Source organism: Bubalus kerabau, chromosome 3 (assembly GCF_029407905.1).
Source record: "Bubalus kerabau isolate K-KA32 ecotype Philippines breed swamp buffalo chromosome 3, PCC_UOA_SB_1v2, whole genome shotgun sequence".
Taxonomy (NCBI): Eukaryota; Metazoa; Chordata; class Mammalia; order Artiodactyla; family Bovidae; genus Bubalus; species Bubalus kerabau.
Genome location: NC_073626.1, coordinates 181150204 through 181168775, shown reverse-complemented (window position 1 = coordinate 181168775; position 18572 = coordinate 181150204). Strand labels below are relative to the sequence as shown.

At 47.0% G+C, this 18572-nt stretch overlaps 1 protein-coding gene across 2 annotated transcripts; it reads left to right on the top strand.

Annotated features, from left to right (window-relative positions):
• The first annotated feature begins 2664 nt into the window (after positions 1-2664).
• On the top strand, positions 2665-18308 carry MTFR1L (mitochondrial fission regulator 1 like). Of its 2 annotated transcripts, none has more exons than XM_055574082.1 (7): positions 2665-2817; positions 6103-6246; positions 6653-6757; positions 9519-9628; positions 10093-10304; positions 11595-11880; positions 16767-18308. In XM_055574082.1, exons 2-7 carry the CDS (start codon positions 6232-6234, stop codon positions 16870-16872), a joined length of 834 nt encoding a protein of 277 aa, XP_055430057.1. In that variant the 5' UTR covers positions 2665-2817; positions 6103-6231; the 3' UTR covers positions 16873-18308. The 2 variants fall into 2 exon arrangements, with proteins under 2 accessions (XP_055430057.1, XP_055430056.1); XM_055574081.1 differs by having other exon boundaries at positions 2666-2817; positions 11559-11880.
• Positions 18309-18572: the final 264 nt, after the last annotated feature.

Genomic DNA, 18572 nt, shown 5'->3' with positions numbered 1-18572 from the left:
GGGTGGTTCTAAGTGCCTTTCCTTTGACCCTGATGTTGTTCTGTTCTGTTCTCCATCTCACTCCTCTGCTGGAGAATTGATACTTTGGAATTGAGAGGCCCTTGGACCACAAGGAGATCAAACCACTCAATCCTAAAGGAAACCAACCCTGAATATACATTGGAAGGACTGATACTTAAGGTGAAGCATCAATACTTTGGCCACCTGATGCAAAGAATGGATTCATTGGAAAAGACCCTGATGCTGGGAAAGATTGAAGGCAAAAAGAGAAGGGGGCAACAGAGGGTGAGATAGCATTGCTGACTCAGTGGACATGAATCACTAGAAAGACAGAGGAGGCTGGCGTGCTATAGTCCGTGGGGTTGCAAGGAACCAAATTAGTGGCTGAACAACAACCTTTGCGGGAGTTGGCAGATGGACAAGGGAGCATGGCTGGAATCCCTTTGGGGACTAGTTTATTTGTCACCAGAAGGCTTGAGTAACTTGCTTAAAATAAATTTGTGATAGACCTAGAGAACTTATTATTTTTAGAATCTGGTGTTCTGTGTTGAGAAAGATTCTGAAGTTAAATCCATCATCTTAGAGCCTGAGATAAACATTAGGTTTTTGTTTTTTTTTTTTGAGGGTGTGAACTTAAGGAAAAACCTGTAAAAGGATTGAAGAAGTTAGTTCAGCCGCTCAGTCATGTCCGTCTCTTTGCGACCCCATGAACTGCAGCACCCCAGGCCTCCCTGTCCATCACAAACTCCTGGGGTCCACCCAAACCCATGTCCATTGAGTCGGTGATGCCATCCAACCATCTCATCCTCTGCTGTCCCCTTCTCCTGCCCTCAGTCTTTCCCAGCATCAGGGTCTTTTCAAATGAGTCAGCTCTTCACATCAGGTGGCCAAAGTATTGGAGTTTCAGCTTCAGCATCAGTCCTACCAAAGAACACCCAGGACTGATTTCCTTTAGGATGAATTGGTTGGATCTCCTTGCAGTCCAAGGGACTCTCAAGAGTCTTCTCCAACACCACAGTTCAAAAGCATCAATTCTTCGGCGCTCAGCTTTCTTTATAGTCCAACTCTCACGTCCATACATGACCACTGGAAAAACCATAGCCTTGACTAGACAGACCTTTGTTGACAAAGTAATGTCTCTGATTTTTAATATGCTGTCTAGGTTGGTTATAACTTTCCTTCCAAGGAGTAAGCGTCTTTTAATTTCATGGCTATTGAAGAAGAAAGGGGGAAAGAAAGAACCTTGAGCAGGAATAGAATCTGAAAGCCAAACCTTGGCCAGATCACAGGAGAAAGGCTCTAGAGCATAAAACATACCGCCAAATTGAACTGGCCTCTTGTAGCTTGTATCAGTCGCTCCTAGGCTTAGAGGTAGAGTAACTTATTAGGTTAGGGCTTCCATTCTGAGAATGGGGCAGCTGTGAGCAGCCAGCATAGCTGCTGGGGGATAGAGTCATGTGCTGGGTAAAAGTGATCTTCAGGAAAAACAGAGACTGCACTACCACATCCAAGGAAACGCAGCTAGAATGGATGTGCAAGATCTGCCATTGCCCAGGATGGGAAAGTGATGATTAAAGCAACAATTTCTCATCCTGGAAAGAGGGCTGGACCTGGAAGTCAAATTTCATCATTTGCAGTATGGTGGGAATCAGGGTGGACACAGTCTCTGACTAGGACCAGCTACATAGTTTGCAGGGTCCAGTGCAAAATGAAAATGCAGGGCCCTTGTTGAAAAAAAATTTTAATTTCAAGAGAGCAACAATAGGGCATTAAAGCAAGGAGTTTGTTTGACCAGTAGGCCTGTATGACAGCACAGATTCTCCCCACCATGAAGCCCATCTGTCCCTGGCAGCTAGGACTTTCAAGCCTTGAGACCAAAGAACAGCAGCCTGGGAGCCAGGCATAGTCACCCTGAAGTCAGAGGAGGGCATGCGACCCAGGCCTGGATGCCATGGTGACCAAGACTCTGGGGGGTTGAGCACAAAAAGGGAGTGGGTGAGTGAGCCTGGAAGGAATGTGGGTCTCTTTTGCAATGCCTCTGGTGTTTCGCTTCTCACTCTACCCATCTGATCAACCAACTCACAATATACCGTGGTGGGTATGAGTGTGTGATACACAACAGCTAAAATAGAAGAAAGCTACAAAGCACTGGAGGGCAAGAGTCAAGAGGAGAAAGAGGCTCATTTCTTGGTGCAGAGAAGACTAAGGGGTCTTGGCTGGGAAGCATAAACTGAAGGAACCAGAGGGAGGTGGGAGAGGGGTTCACGATGGGGGACACATGTACACCCATGGCTGATTCATGTGAATGTATGGCAAAAACCACTACAATATTGTAACTAGCCTCCACTTAAATAAATTAATTTACAAAAAATAAACTGAAGGAACCAGAGTGAGATGAGGTGGGGCAAGCACTAAGCCTGGAGCCTCGAACGCCGGCGCGAAGCTTCGGAAGTCTGTAGTCGAGGTGGGGACAGCAGACACCGATCAATTTGGAGGCCGAATAGCAACACAGATCCCTCCAAAGGTTGGATTGGGACTAAGCGTGGAGAGCGGGAAAGGGCAGGCTGACCTCAGGGGCTTCCGTGCGCCATCAACTTCTCCCCCAGGGGGCGTGGCCTATGGTAGGCGTAGCCCCTCTACCGCCCCGCCTCGGCCCCAGGATACTCTCTCGCCCCACCCCCAGCAGAGCCCGCTTCCGGAGGACGCGCGCGGTCGCAGCTCGGCGCGCAGCTGCAAGGGATCGCTTCCGGGGGGTGGGTCAGCGGAAGTGAGGGCCAGTGAGGCTGGGCGGCCCGCTGTGGTAGGAGGGGCCGTGAGGTGAGTGAATCCGGAGCCGCAGTCTGAGGTGAGACTAGGTCCGAGTGCCGCCCCGGAGCGGGAATGCGAGCGGGAGCGCGGCCCTCCGGCCCGGCGTGTCGCGCGGCCGAGTGCCGGGCGCCGTGCGCTGCCCGCGGCTGCTGGGCCCGCGCCGGTTCTCGCGGGAAGTCGTGTTGTCCGCAACACTCGGCTGAGGGGAAACTGAGTCCCCGGGGGGCAGTTGCTCGCCCGAGTCACCCAGCCGCACCAGAGGCTTCTCGTTTCTGCCGCCTCCTCGCTTCCTCCGGGACCCTGCGCCGGGCCTTTGAGTTCATGGGCGCCCCCCCACCCACGAGCCGAGGCGAGAACTTGGCCGACCTTGACCCCGTCGGGTCGGGCTGTTGCGGGGGGGAGGGAGGCGTGTCCTGGACGAAGCTCCGCGCGGCTGCTCCCCCTCCCCCGGCACAGAACGGCGCTGAGCGCGGCGGCCTCGGCGGGGACCGGGATGTTGCGGCCTTGCCCCGCTCGGGAGGCGCTGGGGGGCCGTGTGTAAAAACACCAGGACAGCAGACCCGGAAAGGGCAGTGCGGGCTCGGAGGTGGTGGGAACCAGGCGCGCGGCCAGCGAGCCGTGGGGAGTCTTCTAGGCAGACACTTGTGCAGGGTTCAAGGCTAAGTCGGCGTTCTCGTTGGTTCGTTTCTTAACAAATGTTCGAGTGCCTGCCGGGTACGGAGCGGGCTCAGGGCTGTACCTGGAAGTCCCGCCCTTCGGACAAACTGCACAAGCTACACCGTTATCTAGTTACTGCTGCTCCGGAGGAAACGCGGGACGCCTGTCCTGGAAGGGCAGGCAATGCTTCAGCTGAGCTCCAGGAGTAATTCAGGATGAGCTTGGTGAAGAGGCTGGTAGGCTGGTAGGGTTTCAAGCAGAGGGAATAGAGTAAACAAGGCCATTGAGGGGCTGCAAGGCCAGTGTGGGTGGAGGGCAGGGGAAGGCGGGTGTGGCGGTGAAGCGTGCAGGGACCAGAGTGGAGAGGCCTTGTCGGCTGGAAGAGAAAAACAGGGAGGGCCTGCTGGCCATGCTGAAGAGTCTTGGTGTTATCTTCTTGGCTGTAGCAAGCATGAGGGGTTGAAGCTTGGCAGAGATCTATTCCCAATGTGTTCTAAAAAGAGGCCTTGGGCTGCCACGTGAGGATTAGGCCCAGCCGAGTTTGGAGATAAGCTTGGAGAGGTAGTGGCTGCAGTGACTAAAGTGAGCAACACAGGGAAGCACTGTTGTGTGGAGCTTGTGGCAGGCACGGACAGCACAGAGCCTGGCACACCGAAGGACTTTTATAAAAAGTCTGGAACTCTGCTGAGAAGATGGAACCCAGGTTGGAGGCAGGAGGATCTGGACCAGACTCCGGTGCTTTCTACTGCCGTGGCCACTCAGTGACCTTAAGCCGTCCCTTCCTCTTTTCTGGCTGCCTTTCCTCATGTGTCGCGGAGTAATACCTCCTCTCCCAGAGGTGGGAGGTTTCTGGAAAGAGCTGGTTAGTCCAGCCCATCCCCTCTTCAGAGGCTGCCCTTGGCTCTGCACTGACTCCTTACCTAGAACATTCCCAGCCCTCGAGACCTGACCATTACTTGACATGTGCCCTGCCTCCCCTACCTTTATGGCCTTACCACACTCTGCTCTTCATACATCTCTTCACCTTCTTTTCCTGCTGCTGCTGCTAAGTCGCTTCAGTCGTGTCCGACTCTGGGCGACCCCACAGACGGCAGCCCACCAGGCTCCCCCGTCCCTGGGATTCTCCAGGCAAGAACACTGGAGTGGGTTGCCATTTCCTTCTCCAATGCATGAAAGTGAAAAGTGAAAGTGAAGTTGCTCAGTCCTGTCGGACCCTCAGCGACCCCATGGACTGCAGCCCACCAGGCTCCTCCGTCCATGGGATTTTCCAGGCAAGAGTACTGGAGTGGGGTGCCATTGCCTTCTCCGCTTCTTTTCCTAGACCTGTGTTATTGTTGCTGTTTTCTTTCCTTTCTTAGCCCCTCTGAACTCACTATGGGGCCTTGGGGCCAGGGAACTGAACTCACCTGGGCAGCTGCATGATGTGCCTTTCTTAGACAGTGATATTCAGCCTCTGGTAGAATTAGGTATTTGAGTCCTGTCTCTCTTCTAGATTGTGAGTTCCTTGAGAGCATGACTGTGTCTTACTCTTTCCATAGCCCCTACAGTGCCCAGCATAGGTCCTGGCACAGAGCAAGTATTAAGTGTTTGATGAACAAGGGACTGAATGAGTTCATTGACTGCAACTGCTCACCATGCAAGGGCAGCTATGAGGAATCTGCCCATCTGTGTCTTGTTTCAACAGTTCATTAAGTACTTTAAAATCTTATTTCACTGATTGACTGAGTGGCGGCTCTTCCTGTCTTCTTACAGATAGAGAAACTACATTCTGAAAGATTAAGTAACTTGCCTAAGGCTATTAAGCCAGTTGAAGGCTGAGCCAGGATAAAAAGTTTTGGCTCTTCCCCAGTAGCCCAGTAGAGTGACTTTGGCCAAACTGGCTTCTTTCTCCTGTTGTCTGTTTTACATCTGCCTGGTGTAGTGGTCCAACAGTGCTAGGCTGGGTGGCACATGCTGGACTTTTTACATCTTCTTCTCAGGAATGAATGTTGGACTTGGATGGCACCTGCACTCTGCTTTTCCCATGAGCTTTTTTATCTACCAAAGGGTTCTGTTTACATCGAAGTTTGTTTTTATCTTACCGACTTAAAAATTTTTTTTAATTGAAGTATAGTTCATTTATAACATCATGTTTATTTTGGGTATACAGCACAGTGATTCAATTATACATATATATTCTTTAGAAGTTTTGCCTCAGGAAACCTAAGGACTCAGGAGGGCTCCCAGCTTTGGCCAAGCTCACATGGTGCATCTGAAATAGAACCTCTGAGGGTCTGGATTTGTAGAAGCCATGGTTGGGTGAGCGCAGCCTCTTTGGCTGGTTTTCTTCCCCTGTGAAACGTCAGAGAAGCCTCATTGTTAGTCATGGGCTTCTCTGGTGGCTCAGATGGTAAAGAATCTGCTTCCAGTGTGGGAGACCTAGGTTTGAACCCTGGGTTGGGAAGATTCCCTGGAGAAGGGAATGGCTACCCACTCCAGTATTCTTGCCTGGAGAATCCCATGGACAGAGGAGCCTGGTGGGCTACAGTCCATGGGGTCGCAAAGAGTTGAACACGACTGAGCGATTAACACTGTAGGGCCTGGTTTTGTGGGGCTTGTGTGGTAGCCACTGAGTCTCCTGTGGGGATTGTTTCACAGGAAGAGAAGTCTGGTGTTCCTTAAGATGGCCTGATATGAAGGCATCACACTCCCTGCCTCCCCAAGCCTCTAGCGCTGCCCGGTGGCTGCCTTGTCCTTCAAGTGCAGGAGCCAGTTGAAACGTCAGGAATGGAAGCCAATGTGGTAAGGGGCATTCCCAAGGCAAGGGTGTATTGGGGAGGATTAAGCAGTAGACCTGCTAAAAGTTCTATAGGAAGTTCTGAGATCCTCAAGGTAACTCTTCCCCCACCCAGGCTTGGAATTGAAGGGTCCTGCCTTCCATCCCCTCCTTCCAGGCAGAACCAACCATGATACTGGGGCAGTTAGGGGGTCAGTGTGTCTCTGTCACTCTGTGTAGTGGGAAGGGAGGGCCGCTAATTCCTCACCCTTTTCTCTGGATCCTCCCAGCATTTACTGTGCCTCAGCAACAGCAGGTGTCCTCTTATGTATCTGGCCAAGGTGAAGGTTGCTGCTAAAGGGAAGGTAGGGGAGAGGATGGGGACAGCAGCTGGATTTTTTCTGAGGTTGTGGCTGTCTCTCTGTGCTTTAGACCATCCCAATCTGGCAAAATAAGCCGCATGGCGCTGCTCGAAGTGTAGTGAGAAGAATTGGGACCAACTTGCCCCTGAAGCCATGTCCCCGGGCATCCTTTGAGGTAAGTGAGCTGGAAAATAGTGGCCCAGAGTGTACGGGAGAGTGGTGCTGCTTCTGTGGCCCAGACTCGGCGTTGCAAGACAGGTTGCTTTCCTGATCACATCTTCATTTTTCAAAAAATATTTAACTGCTTTTAATGTATCCTGGTCACTGTGGCTTCCTGATTGCGCACAAACCTGTGACCACAAGTCAAGCTTCCAGTCTGCTCATAAATTAATCATATTGCATCTTTGATGCCTCTGCTAAACAACTCAAATTTCATCAGGCTCCAGCAATCCAGTGTATCAGGGTAGGCCAAAGGCCCCTGCTGAACTGGATCTCCAGACTAGCCATGTCTGTGCTCTGAGGTGTGTGCCTGCAACCCTGGCAGGTCCCCTCACAGAACACTGAGTGCTGTGTGTGATTTTGAGATGAACTCTGCTTTTCTTTTATATGGTGGTGTCACTCAGGGCTTCCCTGGTGGCTCAGACAGTAAAGAATCTACCTGCACCGTGAGGGACCCAAGTTTGATCCCTGGGTCAGGAAGATCCCTGGAGAAGGAAATGGCACCCAGTATTCTTGCATGGGAAAGCCCATGGACAGAGGAGCCTGGTGGGCTACAGTCCATGGGGTCGCAAAAAGTCGGACACAGCTGAGCGACTAACACTTAAACTGCTTTTCTTCACCAGCCTAAGGCTTGCCCTGCTTAGCTACCTATTTACAGTATATCCCTTATGTCTTTATTCCTCATCCTCTCTTTTCTAGCCAAGTTTAGCCATTCCTTTACTGGGCTATTTCAGCCTCACCTCTGTGCCCAGAGGGCCTTTAGCATTCACTCTATAGCACAGACTTGTCTAACCCAGGTGAGTAAGACTCCCTTGTGCAGTGGAAAGCTAAGTAGCATTTGTTAGTCCTAGTTGCCTCCCTGTAATAACTAATGGTTAAGCATCAGCTCCAAGTTAGATGCTTAAGGTCTGTGCCTTTGGGGAGCTGGAACACAAAAGAACTACTTCAGCTTTCTGCCTACACAAAGGAGACAGAAATATGTGCCTGAAAAGATGTAAGCCTTGGGCGAAACAAATGAAGGAGCTGAGTTTGTATATCTGATGCTGAGCTGCAAACTGTGTAGGAGCTTATCTGGAGTCTGAATTGGAATGGGTTTGGGGTTCGGTGCAGGGTGTTGTCTCTTGACCCAATTATTGCCTAGGGCTGAATGTGGCCCTGGCTGCCTCAAGCCTCAGGAACACAGGGAAGGACAGCTCGGAAGCATGAGTCAGTCATGGTTGCCCCCACATTGGACTATAGCCTCTCCAGTCCTTTGGCTGGATGCTGCTGGGCAGATGGTCAAGGGCACAGGCTCCCACAGAGCAGAAGTAGTATTAGTAATACCAGCTACATTTATTGAGCCCACACTATGTGCCAGGCACTGTGCTAAGTACTTTTATTTGTTAACTCATTTAATTGCCAATAGCAGAGGAGCCTTCTGGCTAATCAAGGAAAGCCCATGGAGGCGTTCCCTAAATGGCCCATCTTAGCATTAACTCCTGCGTCATTAGCTCATTTGTAACCTTGGAGCATCACTTCACTTCTGTGAGACCCAGATTCCCTATCAAAACGTCAGAGCTATCAGTTTTGGATCTACCTACTGAACAGTCTATAGCAGAAACATCTGAATTTAACTCATATACAGGTGGATTTTTGAGAAACTGTGTTGTAAATTGATTACCTTAAATATTTTTAAGGGAATCTTATTGATTTATTTTTTAATTTACCCACATGAAAATATTAAATTATGAAAAAAGAAAGGGAAACAAGTTGCCTGTAATCACATAGTCATGACACACATTTTAGTTCTTTCCTGTCTTTTTCTAAGCATGTATTTTTCTTTGTTGTAAAGAGAATATAATTGAACTGTCCAATTTTTCATTTAACATGGTGTCACGCAATCTCCCTGTTCCCTAGTTGTTCATTTGGGTGGAGGAGCTATTTTAAAGAACTACATTACGATTCCTTTTGTCTAATTAGCCATTTTTTTAAATTTAAATCTAAATAGTCAAATTATCAACTTTGTTTCTGTGTTGCTATAACATGTAGATCCCAATATGCTACAAAGGTGTTGTAAAGAGCTTGCCAGGAGAAATCTCCTGTTGATAAAACATTGTCCATGTCCTTGCACCTGTATTCTCACAACCAGAAGGCTAGACAGTGGTCATCTCTGTTAAAAAGTAACTGTTGCCAGTCCCACTGAAGACTTCTTTGCTCTAGCCAGGGGTCAGCAGAGGACCAGATAGTAAATATTTTAGGCTCTGGGCCATACCGGTCTCCATTACAGCTACTTACTTCTGCAGTTATAGCTTAAAAGCCATGACAGGTAAGACTTAAACACATGAGTGTGACTCTTTTTTTCCAGTAAAATCTTATGATTGCTCTCCACCTTCCCATCCATGCTCCAAACTGTAGCCAGAGTAATCTTTTAAAAGTTCACATCTAATCCTTACTTACTTGACCTTTCAGTGGCTCATTATTTCAAAGCTCCTAATTCACTTTCCAGTCTCTCCCAACTCCCCACCACTCTATCCTTCCTGTTCCAGCCATGCTGAATTATTTGTAATTTCATAGACTCTTACTTCTGGCCTGTTATTCAAACTGCTTCCAACTGGACATCCTTTAGGAAGTCTTCCTACACCTAGTGCTGGATTAGGTGTTCCCCTGTGTATTTTGCCCAGTTTCCAGTTGTCTCATCACGATGGCAGTAAATGTTAATGAATTTTCCTTCCCCACAGACCCTGCCCAACATCTCTGACCTGTGTCTGAGGGATGTGCCCCCAGTTCCTACCCTGGCTGACATTGCCTGGATTGCTGCAGATGAAGAGGAGACTTATGCCCGGGTCAGGTAGCTGAGGCAGTAGCCTGCCGACTGGGGAATGAAAAGCTTCTTCACAGATGAGGTGGTAGGCAGAAGAAGAGTGAGATGGAGGGCAATAGGAGTGGGAGTAGAACCTGGCTGTGTTATTTTTTAAGAGCAAGGAGGTTAATCTCCTTTATTTATTTAATTTCTGGCTGCACTTGGTCTTAGTGGCTATGCACAGGCTTCTCATTGCAGTGGCTTCTCTTACTGTGGAGCATTGGCTCGAGGGGCATGGACTTCAGTAGCTGTGGCACACAGTTCAGCTGTCCTGCAGCATGAGGAATCTTCCCAGATCGGGGTGAAACCCTGTTCCCTGCATTGGCAGGCAGATTCTTAATCCCTGGACCACCAGGGAAGTCTAGCTATATAACTCTTGCAGGAGTGTATGAAGGAATTTTGGAAGCAGTGCAGTGGCCCATGTCTCTGACACTTTTCTCTCCCTGGTTCAGGAGCGATACACGCCCCCTGAGGCACACCTGGAAGCCCAGCCCTCTGATCGTCATGCAGCGCAATGCCTCAGTGCCCAACCTGCGTGGGTCAGAGGAGAGGCTCCTGGCCCTGAAGAAGCCAGCCCTGCCAGCCCTCAGCCGCACCACCGAGTTGCAGGATGAGCTGAGCCACCTGCGCAGCCAGATTGCCAAAATAGTGGCAGCTGATGCAGGTAGGAGCCCCTGAGCCAGGACCAAATAGCAGGCTGTTTGTTTTTGCTTAGCTTTTGGACAGGATAAGGATAAGAATGGTCCTTGATTTGAGGGTACTGGAGTCTAGGGATCTGGGACTGCCCTAAAGCCTGGCTAGCCTATATAATCTTTGGATGGTTTCTGTCAGCCATTTAGGGCAGACTGGTTGGGTTAGGAACAAAATCTTCACTTAATCTGGGGCCCCAGGCAGATTCCCTGCCTCAGCCACAAAAACCACCTCTCTTCCAAATGTCTTTTAAGATCATGTCTTCCATGAGTGCTCAGTGGCTTTCCTTTTCAATATGAGAAATAAGTGTTCCCTACCACCGAGAGATATCCCCCTTTGTAAGCATATTTTCCCTTTCCTTGCACTCTGACTTTCTACCAGAGACCACCTCTCCATCCCTCAGCCTTTCTGTCTGCAGTTAAGGGAGAATCACTGGGAATGGATGGGCTGACCAGATGTAGGAAATACCAACAGGTGGATCTCTCCCAGGATGCTCAGTGTTTAACCCTCATATTCCTCCCATTCTCACTTTTTTGCTACTCATTGACTCAAAGTTATAGCTCTCAAACCTTGTCAGTTGGTAGAACATGTGAAAATCATGGTTCTCTCTTTGAAATTTTTATGTATTTAATTCTCTCATGTGGCAGTTTTATAGAGCAAATGGACTTGAATTTTCCATTTATATTTGTTCGCTACATTTTTTTTTTAATCATCCAAGAGACATGCTGAAGTAGTTTAGGAAAAATCCAAAAATATTCCCTAGAAACTTAGAAATTGAGGAAATTCCCTCCATTAAAATTTGGGAACTGGGAGAACTATCACCATTCTGGTTTTTGTCTGTAGAACAGTTCTTCCAGTCACAGATAGCTGCATTTAAAGGAGCACAGTCAGAAGCACTGGCCTAGTTAGAGAAAAGGACAAAATCAGGCCATGGTTCTATACTATTGCTTCAGTCTAAAGAATGCTGTCATTCCATTGCCCGCTGCAAAATAGGAGCTTTTAGGAAGCGAGGCCTTTATGGGGTGGGTTTTTCTGCCCTTCTGAACACTGGAAAAGCGTAGTACTGCTACATCTTCTTGAGATCCTGAGAGGGGAAGGTAGTGGAGGAACCCAGAATGTCATGGTGTCAGCCCAGGAAATGAATATTCGGTAGGCAGTGCTTGTGGGGAGATGTAACTGCTGTATTTTAGCCCCAATGTCCATCCATGCCTATTGTTTTCTCTTTCAGCTTCGGCTTCATTAACGCCAGATTTCTTATCTCCAGGAAGTTCAAATGTCTCTTCTCCCTTACCTTGTTTTGGATCCTCATTCCACTCTACAACTTCCTTTGTCATTAGTGACATCACCGAGGAGACCGAGATAGAGGTCCCTGAGCTTCCATCAGTCCCCCTGCTTTGTTCTGCCAGCCCTGAATGTTGCAAACCAGAACACAAAGCTACCTGCAGCTCATCTGAAGAGGATGACTGCGTCTCTCTGTCCAAGGCCAGCAGCTTTGCAGATATGATGGGTATCCTAAAGGACTTCCACCGGATGAAGCAGAGCCAAGACCTGTAAGTATACCTTAAGGAGCTTATGATGATCATTTTGGGGGGCGGGCAAAGGGGGCTGTGCTCGGTCTTCATTATGCCACTAGGGATATGGGATCTTCATTGTGGTATGTGGGATCTAGTTCCCTGACCAGGGATTGAACCCAGGCCCCCTGCATTGGGACCTCAGAGTCTTAGCCACTGAATCCCCTACTGTTTAAGTTGCCTGTGGCCAATTATCTAATAGAAAGTAAATACTTAAATAATAAATCCTCATTAGTAGCAATGTGTAATTTCATTCACAATGCTTGCTGCCCGCTTGCTAGTGCCTGGGGACCCCAGTTTGAAAAAAGAGCAACACTTTACATTTGGTTGGGATGACCTAACCCAACCAAATGTTACTAAACAGAGGTTTAATTAGAAGGCTCATCTAATCCAGCTGCTGTCCTCCAGCAAGACTTCACCACTCCGGTTCTCATACTGCTAGTAATAAGTGTCCCTGTGCCCCATCCTTCAACGTACAGTTGCATAATAATTATTTTAGTATCTCAAAAAGTAGACGTGGTGGAAGGAGAATTCCCTTTAAATAGTGGTCCATTATTCAAACCACCCCTGGAAACACAGATTTACGAACAAAGCTTTTGAGATGCCTAGTGCCTAACTCTGGCTGCCTATCAGAATTGCTTGGGTTTGTTCAAAATACACCTTAAACTTACCAAAGCAGAACACCCAAGGAGTAGAACTCTAGGTGTTTCTGATGGGAGTGTGAGGGGATTTGGGAAATACCTACCATGAGAAACTCATCTAGCAGAGAAGCCCTGGAGCTCCAGCCTGAGAGTCATCTGCTTGCAGTGTTTCTCTACTGCATGGGACATACCAGAAGTGTTTATTTAAATGTAGATTCCTGGGCATTGAAATATTTGACATCTTAACCTCAAAGTCCAGAGGCCAGGTGTGCAGCTGTGTTTTTTAATGCAGTTAAAAAGCTGTTTTCAGCCTCTTCAATAAATGATGCTGGGAAAACTGGACAGCTACATGTAAAAGAATGAAATTAGAACACCTCCTAACAACACACACAAAGATAAAATAGATTAAAGACCTAAATGTAAGACTAGAAACTATAAAACTCTTATTAGAGGAAAACAAGCAGAACACTCAATGACAGAAATCAAAGCAAGATTCTCTATGACCCACCTCCTAGAGTAATGGAAATAAAAACAAAAGTAAACAAGTGGGACGTGATTAAAAGCTTTTGCACAGCAAAGGAGACTGTAAGCAAGGTGAAAAGACAACCCTCAGAATGGGAGAAAATAGTAGCAAATGAAACAACTGACAAAGGATCAATTTCCAAAATATACAAACAGCTCATACAACTCAATGCCAGAAAAACAAACAACCCAATCAGAAAGTGGGGGAAAGCCCTAAACAGACATTTCTCCAAAGAAGACATACAGATGGCTAACAAACACATGAAAAGATGCTCAACATTGCTCATTATTAGAGAAATGCAAATCAAAAATACGAGATATCACCTCACACCAGTCAGAATGGCCGTCATCAGAAAGTCTACAAACAATCAATGCTGGAGAGGGCGTGGGGAAAAGGAACACTCTTGCACTGTTGGTGGGAATGTAAATTGATACAGCCACTATGGAAGACAGTATGGAGATGCCTTAAAAAACTAGGAATAAAACTACCATATGACCCAGCAATCCCACTCCTAGGCATGTACCCCGAGGAAACTAAAATTGAAAGAGACATGTATCATATACCATTGTTCAGTTCAGTTCAGTCGCTCAGTCGTGTCCGACTCTTCGCGACCCCATGAATCGGCAGCACACCAGGCCTCCCTGTCCATCAAAGACGCTTACTCCTTGGAAGGAAAGTTATGACCAACCTAGATAGCATATTCAAAAGCAGAGACATTACTTTGCTAACAAAGGTCCGTCTAGTCAAAGGCTATGGTTTTTCCTGTGGTCATGTATGGATGTGAGACTTGGACTGTGAAGGAAGCTGAGCGCCGAAGAATTGATGCTTTTGAACTGTGGTGTTGGAGAAGACTCTTGAGAGTCCCTTGGACTGCAAGGAGATCCAACCAGTCCATTCTGAAGGAGATCAGCCCTGGGATTTCTTTGGAGGGAATGATGCTAAAGCTGAAACTCCAGTACTTTGGCCACCTCATGCCAAGAGTTGACTCATTGGAAAAGACTCTGATGCTGGGAGGGATTGGGGGCAGGAGGAGAAGGGGACAACAGAGGATGAGATGGCTGGATGGCATCACTGACTCGATGGACATGAGTCTGAGTGAACTCCGGGAGTTGGTGATCATTGCAGCACTATTTACAATAGATAAAACATGGAAGCAACCTAGATGTCCATCGAAGATGAAGGGATAAAGAAGCTGTGGTGCATATACACAATGGAATATTAGCCATAAAAGAACACGTTTGAGTCAGTTGTAATGAGGTGGACAAACCTAGAACCTATTATACAGAGTGAAGTGAGTCAGAAAGAGAAAGATAAATACCGTATTCTAACATATATATGGAATATAGAAAAATGGTTCTGAAGAATTATCTATAGGGCAGCAGTGGAGAAACAGAGAATAGACTTACAGACATGGGGAGAGGGGAGAGGGTGAGATGTATGGAAAGAGTAACATGGAAACTTACATTGCCATATGTAAAATAGATAGCCAACGGGAATTTGCTATATGGCTCAGGAAACTCAACAGGGGCTGTATATCAACCTAGAGGGGTGGGGTGGGGGGAGAGATGGGGGGAGGTTCAGAAGAGAGGGGATATATGTATACCTCTGGCTAATTCATGTTGAGGTTTGACAGAAAACAGCAAAATTGTGTAAAGCAATTATCCTTCAATAAGAAATAAAGAAAAATTGTTGGGTGGATGCAAATAAGCCAGTATCTGCTGCTGCTGCTGCTAAGTCACTTCAGTCGTGTCCGACTCTGTGTGACCCCATAGATGGCAGCCACCAGGCTCCCCCGTCCCTGGGATTCTCCAGGCAAGAACACTGGAGTGGGTTGCCATTTCCTTCTCCAGTGCGTGAAAGTGAAAGTGAAGTCGCTCAGGTGTGTCCGACTCTTAGCGACCCCATGGACTGCAGCCTACCAGGCTCCTCCGTCCTTGGGATTTTCCAGGCAAAGTACTGGAATGGGGTGCCATTGCCTTCTCCGAAGCCAGTATCTGCAGATGTGTAAATCTTACGTTTCAGAATTATCCTTTGTTAAGTGTCCTAGTTACAGAACTCATCTGTGAACCTACAAACAGATTAATCAATCTGTAGCTACACATGAGTTAACTAGGGCTTAGGCCTTGTACATTGTTTGCTTATTCATTTATGCCATTAAAAATTATTTTGCCTTTAAAAAAAAAAAAACTTTTCAGGGCTGGGGAGGTGAGGGCTGCCTCCTGAAATGATAAAGTTACTTTTAAAGGGACAGTGACTCGCCTCACACAAGATCCCTTTTTGTCTTCTGGTCCCATTTTCTTCTGAAAACTAGACAAGGGTGCTGGTAGTGGATCCTACTACCTGTCCCTAGTCAGGCTGGTCATACAGACCCCCAGTTCTTTGATCTCCAGCATTCCCAAATTCGGCTGCTGCTGCCTTCTTCTGATCAGTATTTTATAGACTGACTCTCCAACTTTCTTACACTTGCCTCTTGCACCAATTAGATCTGTAATCCCCTACTGCTAAGCCCTTACTCTCACTCATGCCCTGGGATCTTTTCTCCTTTGTTGATAGAAGGAGCTGGATTGATGAGTAAGAATGGGAAAGTAGTCCTGTCCTCAAGGTTCAGAAATGTGACAGACTGAAGGCAGTTCCTCTTGGTTTGGTTTTCGAGGTTTAATAATAATCTTAGCCCTTATATCTAGCATAATGACCAATAAAATGCCTTCATGAGGATTATATAAGTTCACTAGGATTTCAAGCAACTACTTTCCGGGAAGATACCTGAGGTTATCAGGTAATTTGAACCTACCCTAATCTGGAACTGGTTTTGCTCCCATGGGTCTTATAATGTGAACATTTAACTGTAAATTCTGGATTGCTTATAAGATAGAGCCTTATAAGATAGAGCTTATAAGATATAAGAAGAGCTTATAAGATAGATCAGAAGCTTAGCCACGACAGGCCAATACCAACAGGTTAATGGTCCTTTGCCCACATTTTATAGCCATTGCAGGAAATAGTAAAACCATGTCTAATTAAAAGATGAGATCTGCAAGCTTGGTTTAAACTCTGGACTCATCGCTTACTGACTAATGACTTTGGGCGTAGTCATAACATTGCTGTGCTTCAATCTCCTCATTGGTAAAAAAGGATTGTAATAGCTTCTACCTCATAAGAGTGTTGTGAGGATTAAATAAGATTGTATTCCAACACACAAAACACTGCTCAGGACAGAATAAGTACTAAATCAGTTCAGTCGCTCAGTCATGTCCGACTCTTTGCGACCACGTGGACTGCAGCATGCCAGGCCTCCCTGTCCATCACCAACTCCCAGAGTTTACCCAAACTCGTGTCCATTGAGTCGCTGAGGCCATCCAACCATCTCATCCTCTGCCCTCAATCTTCTCCTCCTGCCCTCAATCTTTCCCAGCATCAGGGTCTTTTCAAATGAGTCAGCTCTTCACATCAGGTGGCCAAAGTATTGGAGTTTCAGCTTCAGCATCAGTCCTTCCAGTGAACACTCAGGACTGATCTCCTTCAGGATGGACTGGTTGGATCTCCTTGCAGTCCAAGGGACTCTCAAGAGTCTTCTCCAACACCACAGTTCAAAAGCTTCAATTCAGCACTCAGCTTTCTTTATAGTCCAACTCTCACATCCATACATGATTACTGGAAAAACCAAAGTACTCAATAAACATAAGCTATTATTCTATTTCTAGGAGCCGGAGTTCACTGAAGGAGGAAGATCCTGCTGTTCTTATCTCTGAGGTCCTAAGGAGGAAGTTTGCTCTGAAGGAAGAAGATACCAATAGAAAAGGGAACTGATATCACTCAGCTCTGCAACTCAGTCTCACGCTCCTGGAATTCCTTCAGTAGCTGCCTTCCTCACCGCAGATGTTTCTGCCTATCAGTTAGAAATCTGCAACAGTCTTGCCGAAAGCTAGAGCTTGGACTAAGAAGAGCTGCATTATATGTTTTCCATACTCAAACCTTAGAAGCTAAAGGACTGTTTTGAGCTGAGACACAGGTAATTATATGCGTTGGAATGTCTCAATTTAAAGGGTGAGATAGAACTTTCTGGTTTTTCCCTTCTCCTGTGTGAAAGTAGGTCCTAAATGAAAGACTGACTTCACTGCACTATATACCCCATAACTGGTCTCACTGAACACTTTGTGCCCAGCTGTCAATCACTCTCAGCCGCTTCCTTGCAGCAGAGCAGGGCTGAGGGGAGGGGGCTATAAATGTATGTGCACATTCACAGGGCAGGGAAAATCTTATGCTGCTCCATCATGAACTGACACCAATGCCCAGCAATCATTCTCTCCCCCTTCCCTGTCTTAACACTTACATGTAGAGGTTGGGCCACTGGACCAGCTGAGGCTTGGGATACTGCTGGGAGGCCTGGGCTGTTTTTTTTCTTAAATATATTTTGTAATACTGTACAACCAAATCTACCCTCCAAGGCCCTGACGCCTCATTGGTTCCACTGATTGAAAGCTCTTTCTCTTCCATGGACTTTAAGCCAAGCAGGAAAGAGAAATGAAGAGTGAATCTTCCAGGCCCTTGACAGCTCCTTTGCTTGGGGCCAAGGTTTGTACTTACTATACCATGCATGACTCAGATGCTCTCAGGTCCTTTTTACGACAGTATGTATCCTGTGTGTGTTTGGGTTGAAGCATTACCTGACATTAAAGGAAGGATCTGGAGAGATACTGCATTGGTTGTGTCCATCTCTTGAGTTGTGACCACCCAGTATCCCCTATAGGTATAGAATTCCTATTAATTTCAAGATATATGAGCTTTTGTAAACAGGTTCCTGCCTTTATAGGAGGAAGCTTCTTCCCTAGGGAGCTTCTTGTTCCCTTTAGAAACACTTAACTTCTTAAAGCCAGTCCATCCTATAACTTGCACGCTTGCCCCCTAGAGGCTTATTTTTAAGCCTCCTACGTACCACACCTGCAACATGGGAAACTGCTGCCCGGTGGATGATGTCTTGAATAGAACACAAATCAGATTGGATTTGTGTTCAGATCAGACCCATGGCAGTGACGGAACATTGCTTTTTCAAAAAAAACGAAATTGGTAATGTTTTAATTACCATCAGAGCCAGCTTTGTAAACAGTCATTTATTTGGATTCATAGTTTTACAAAGGGGGTTCTCTCCCATTTAGATCATTATAAGTCAGCCCTTTTCAGGGAGATGTTTAAACATATATAATCCTAAAATACTGTAAAGTTACCACAAAAATAAAATAACAAAACTACCTAATCATTCTACTTCTCTGTCTATCCTCCCTGTCCCTGTATGCCTGGTCTGGGAGAATTGCCTCATCACTCAAAAAAGTCAAGAATAATGGTGACAAGCTTAGGTTGAATGGGTGAAATTACAGCCAAAGATTAGAAAAACACATATCCATAAGAAGCAGCTTCCAAGTCAGAAGCATCTAAAAGGGCAAAGAGGCCCCTCTGTGCAGGCTGCGTAGCGGGCTCTAGTGGAGGGATGAGTACCTGCCCTGCCCCCTCCG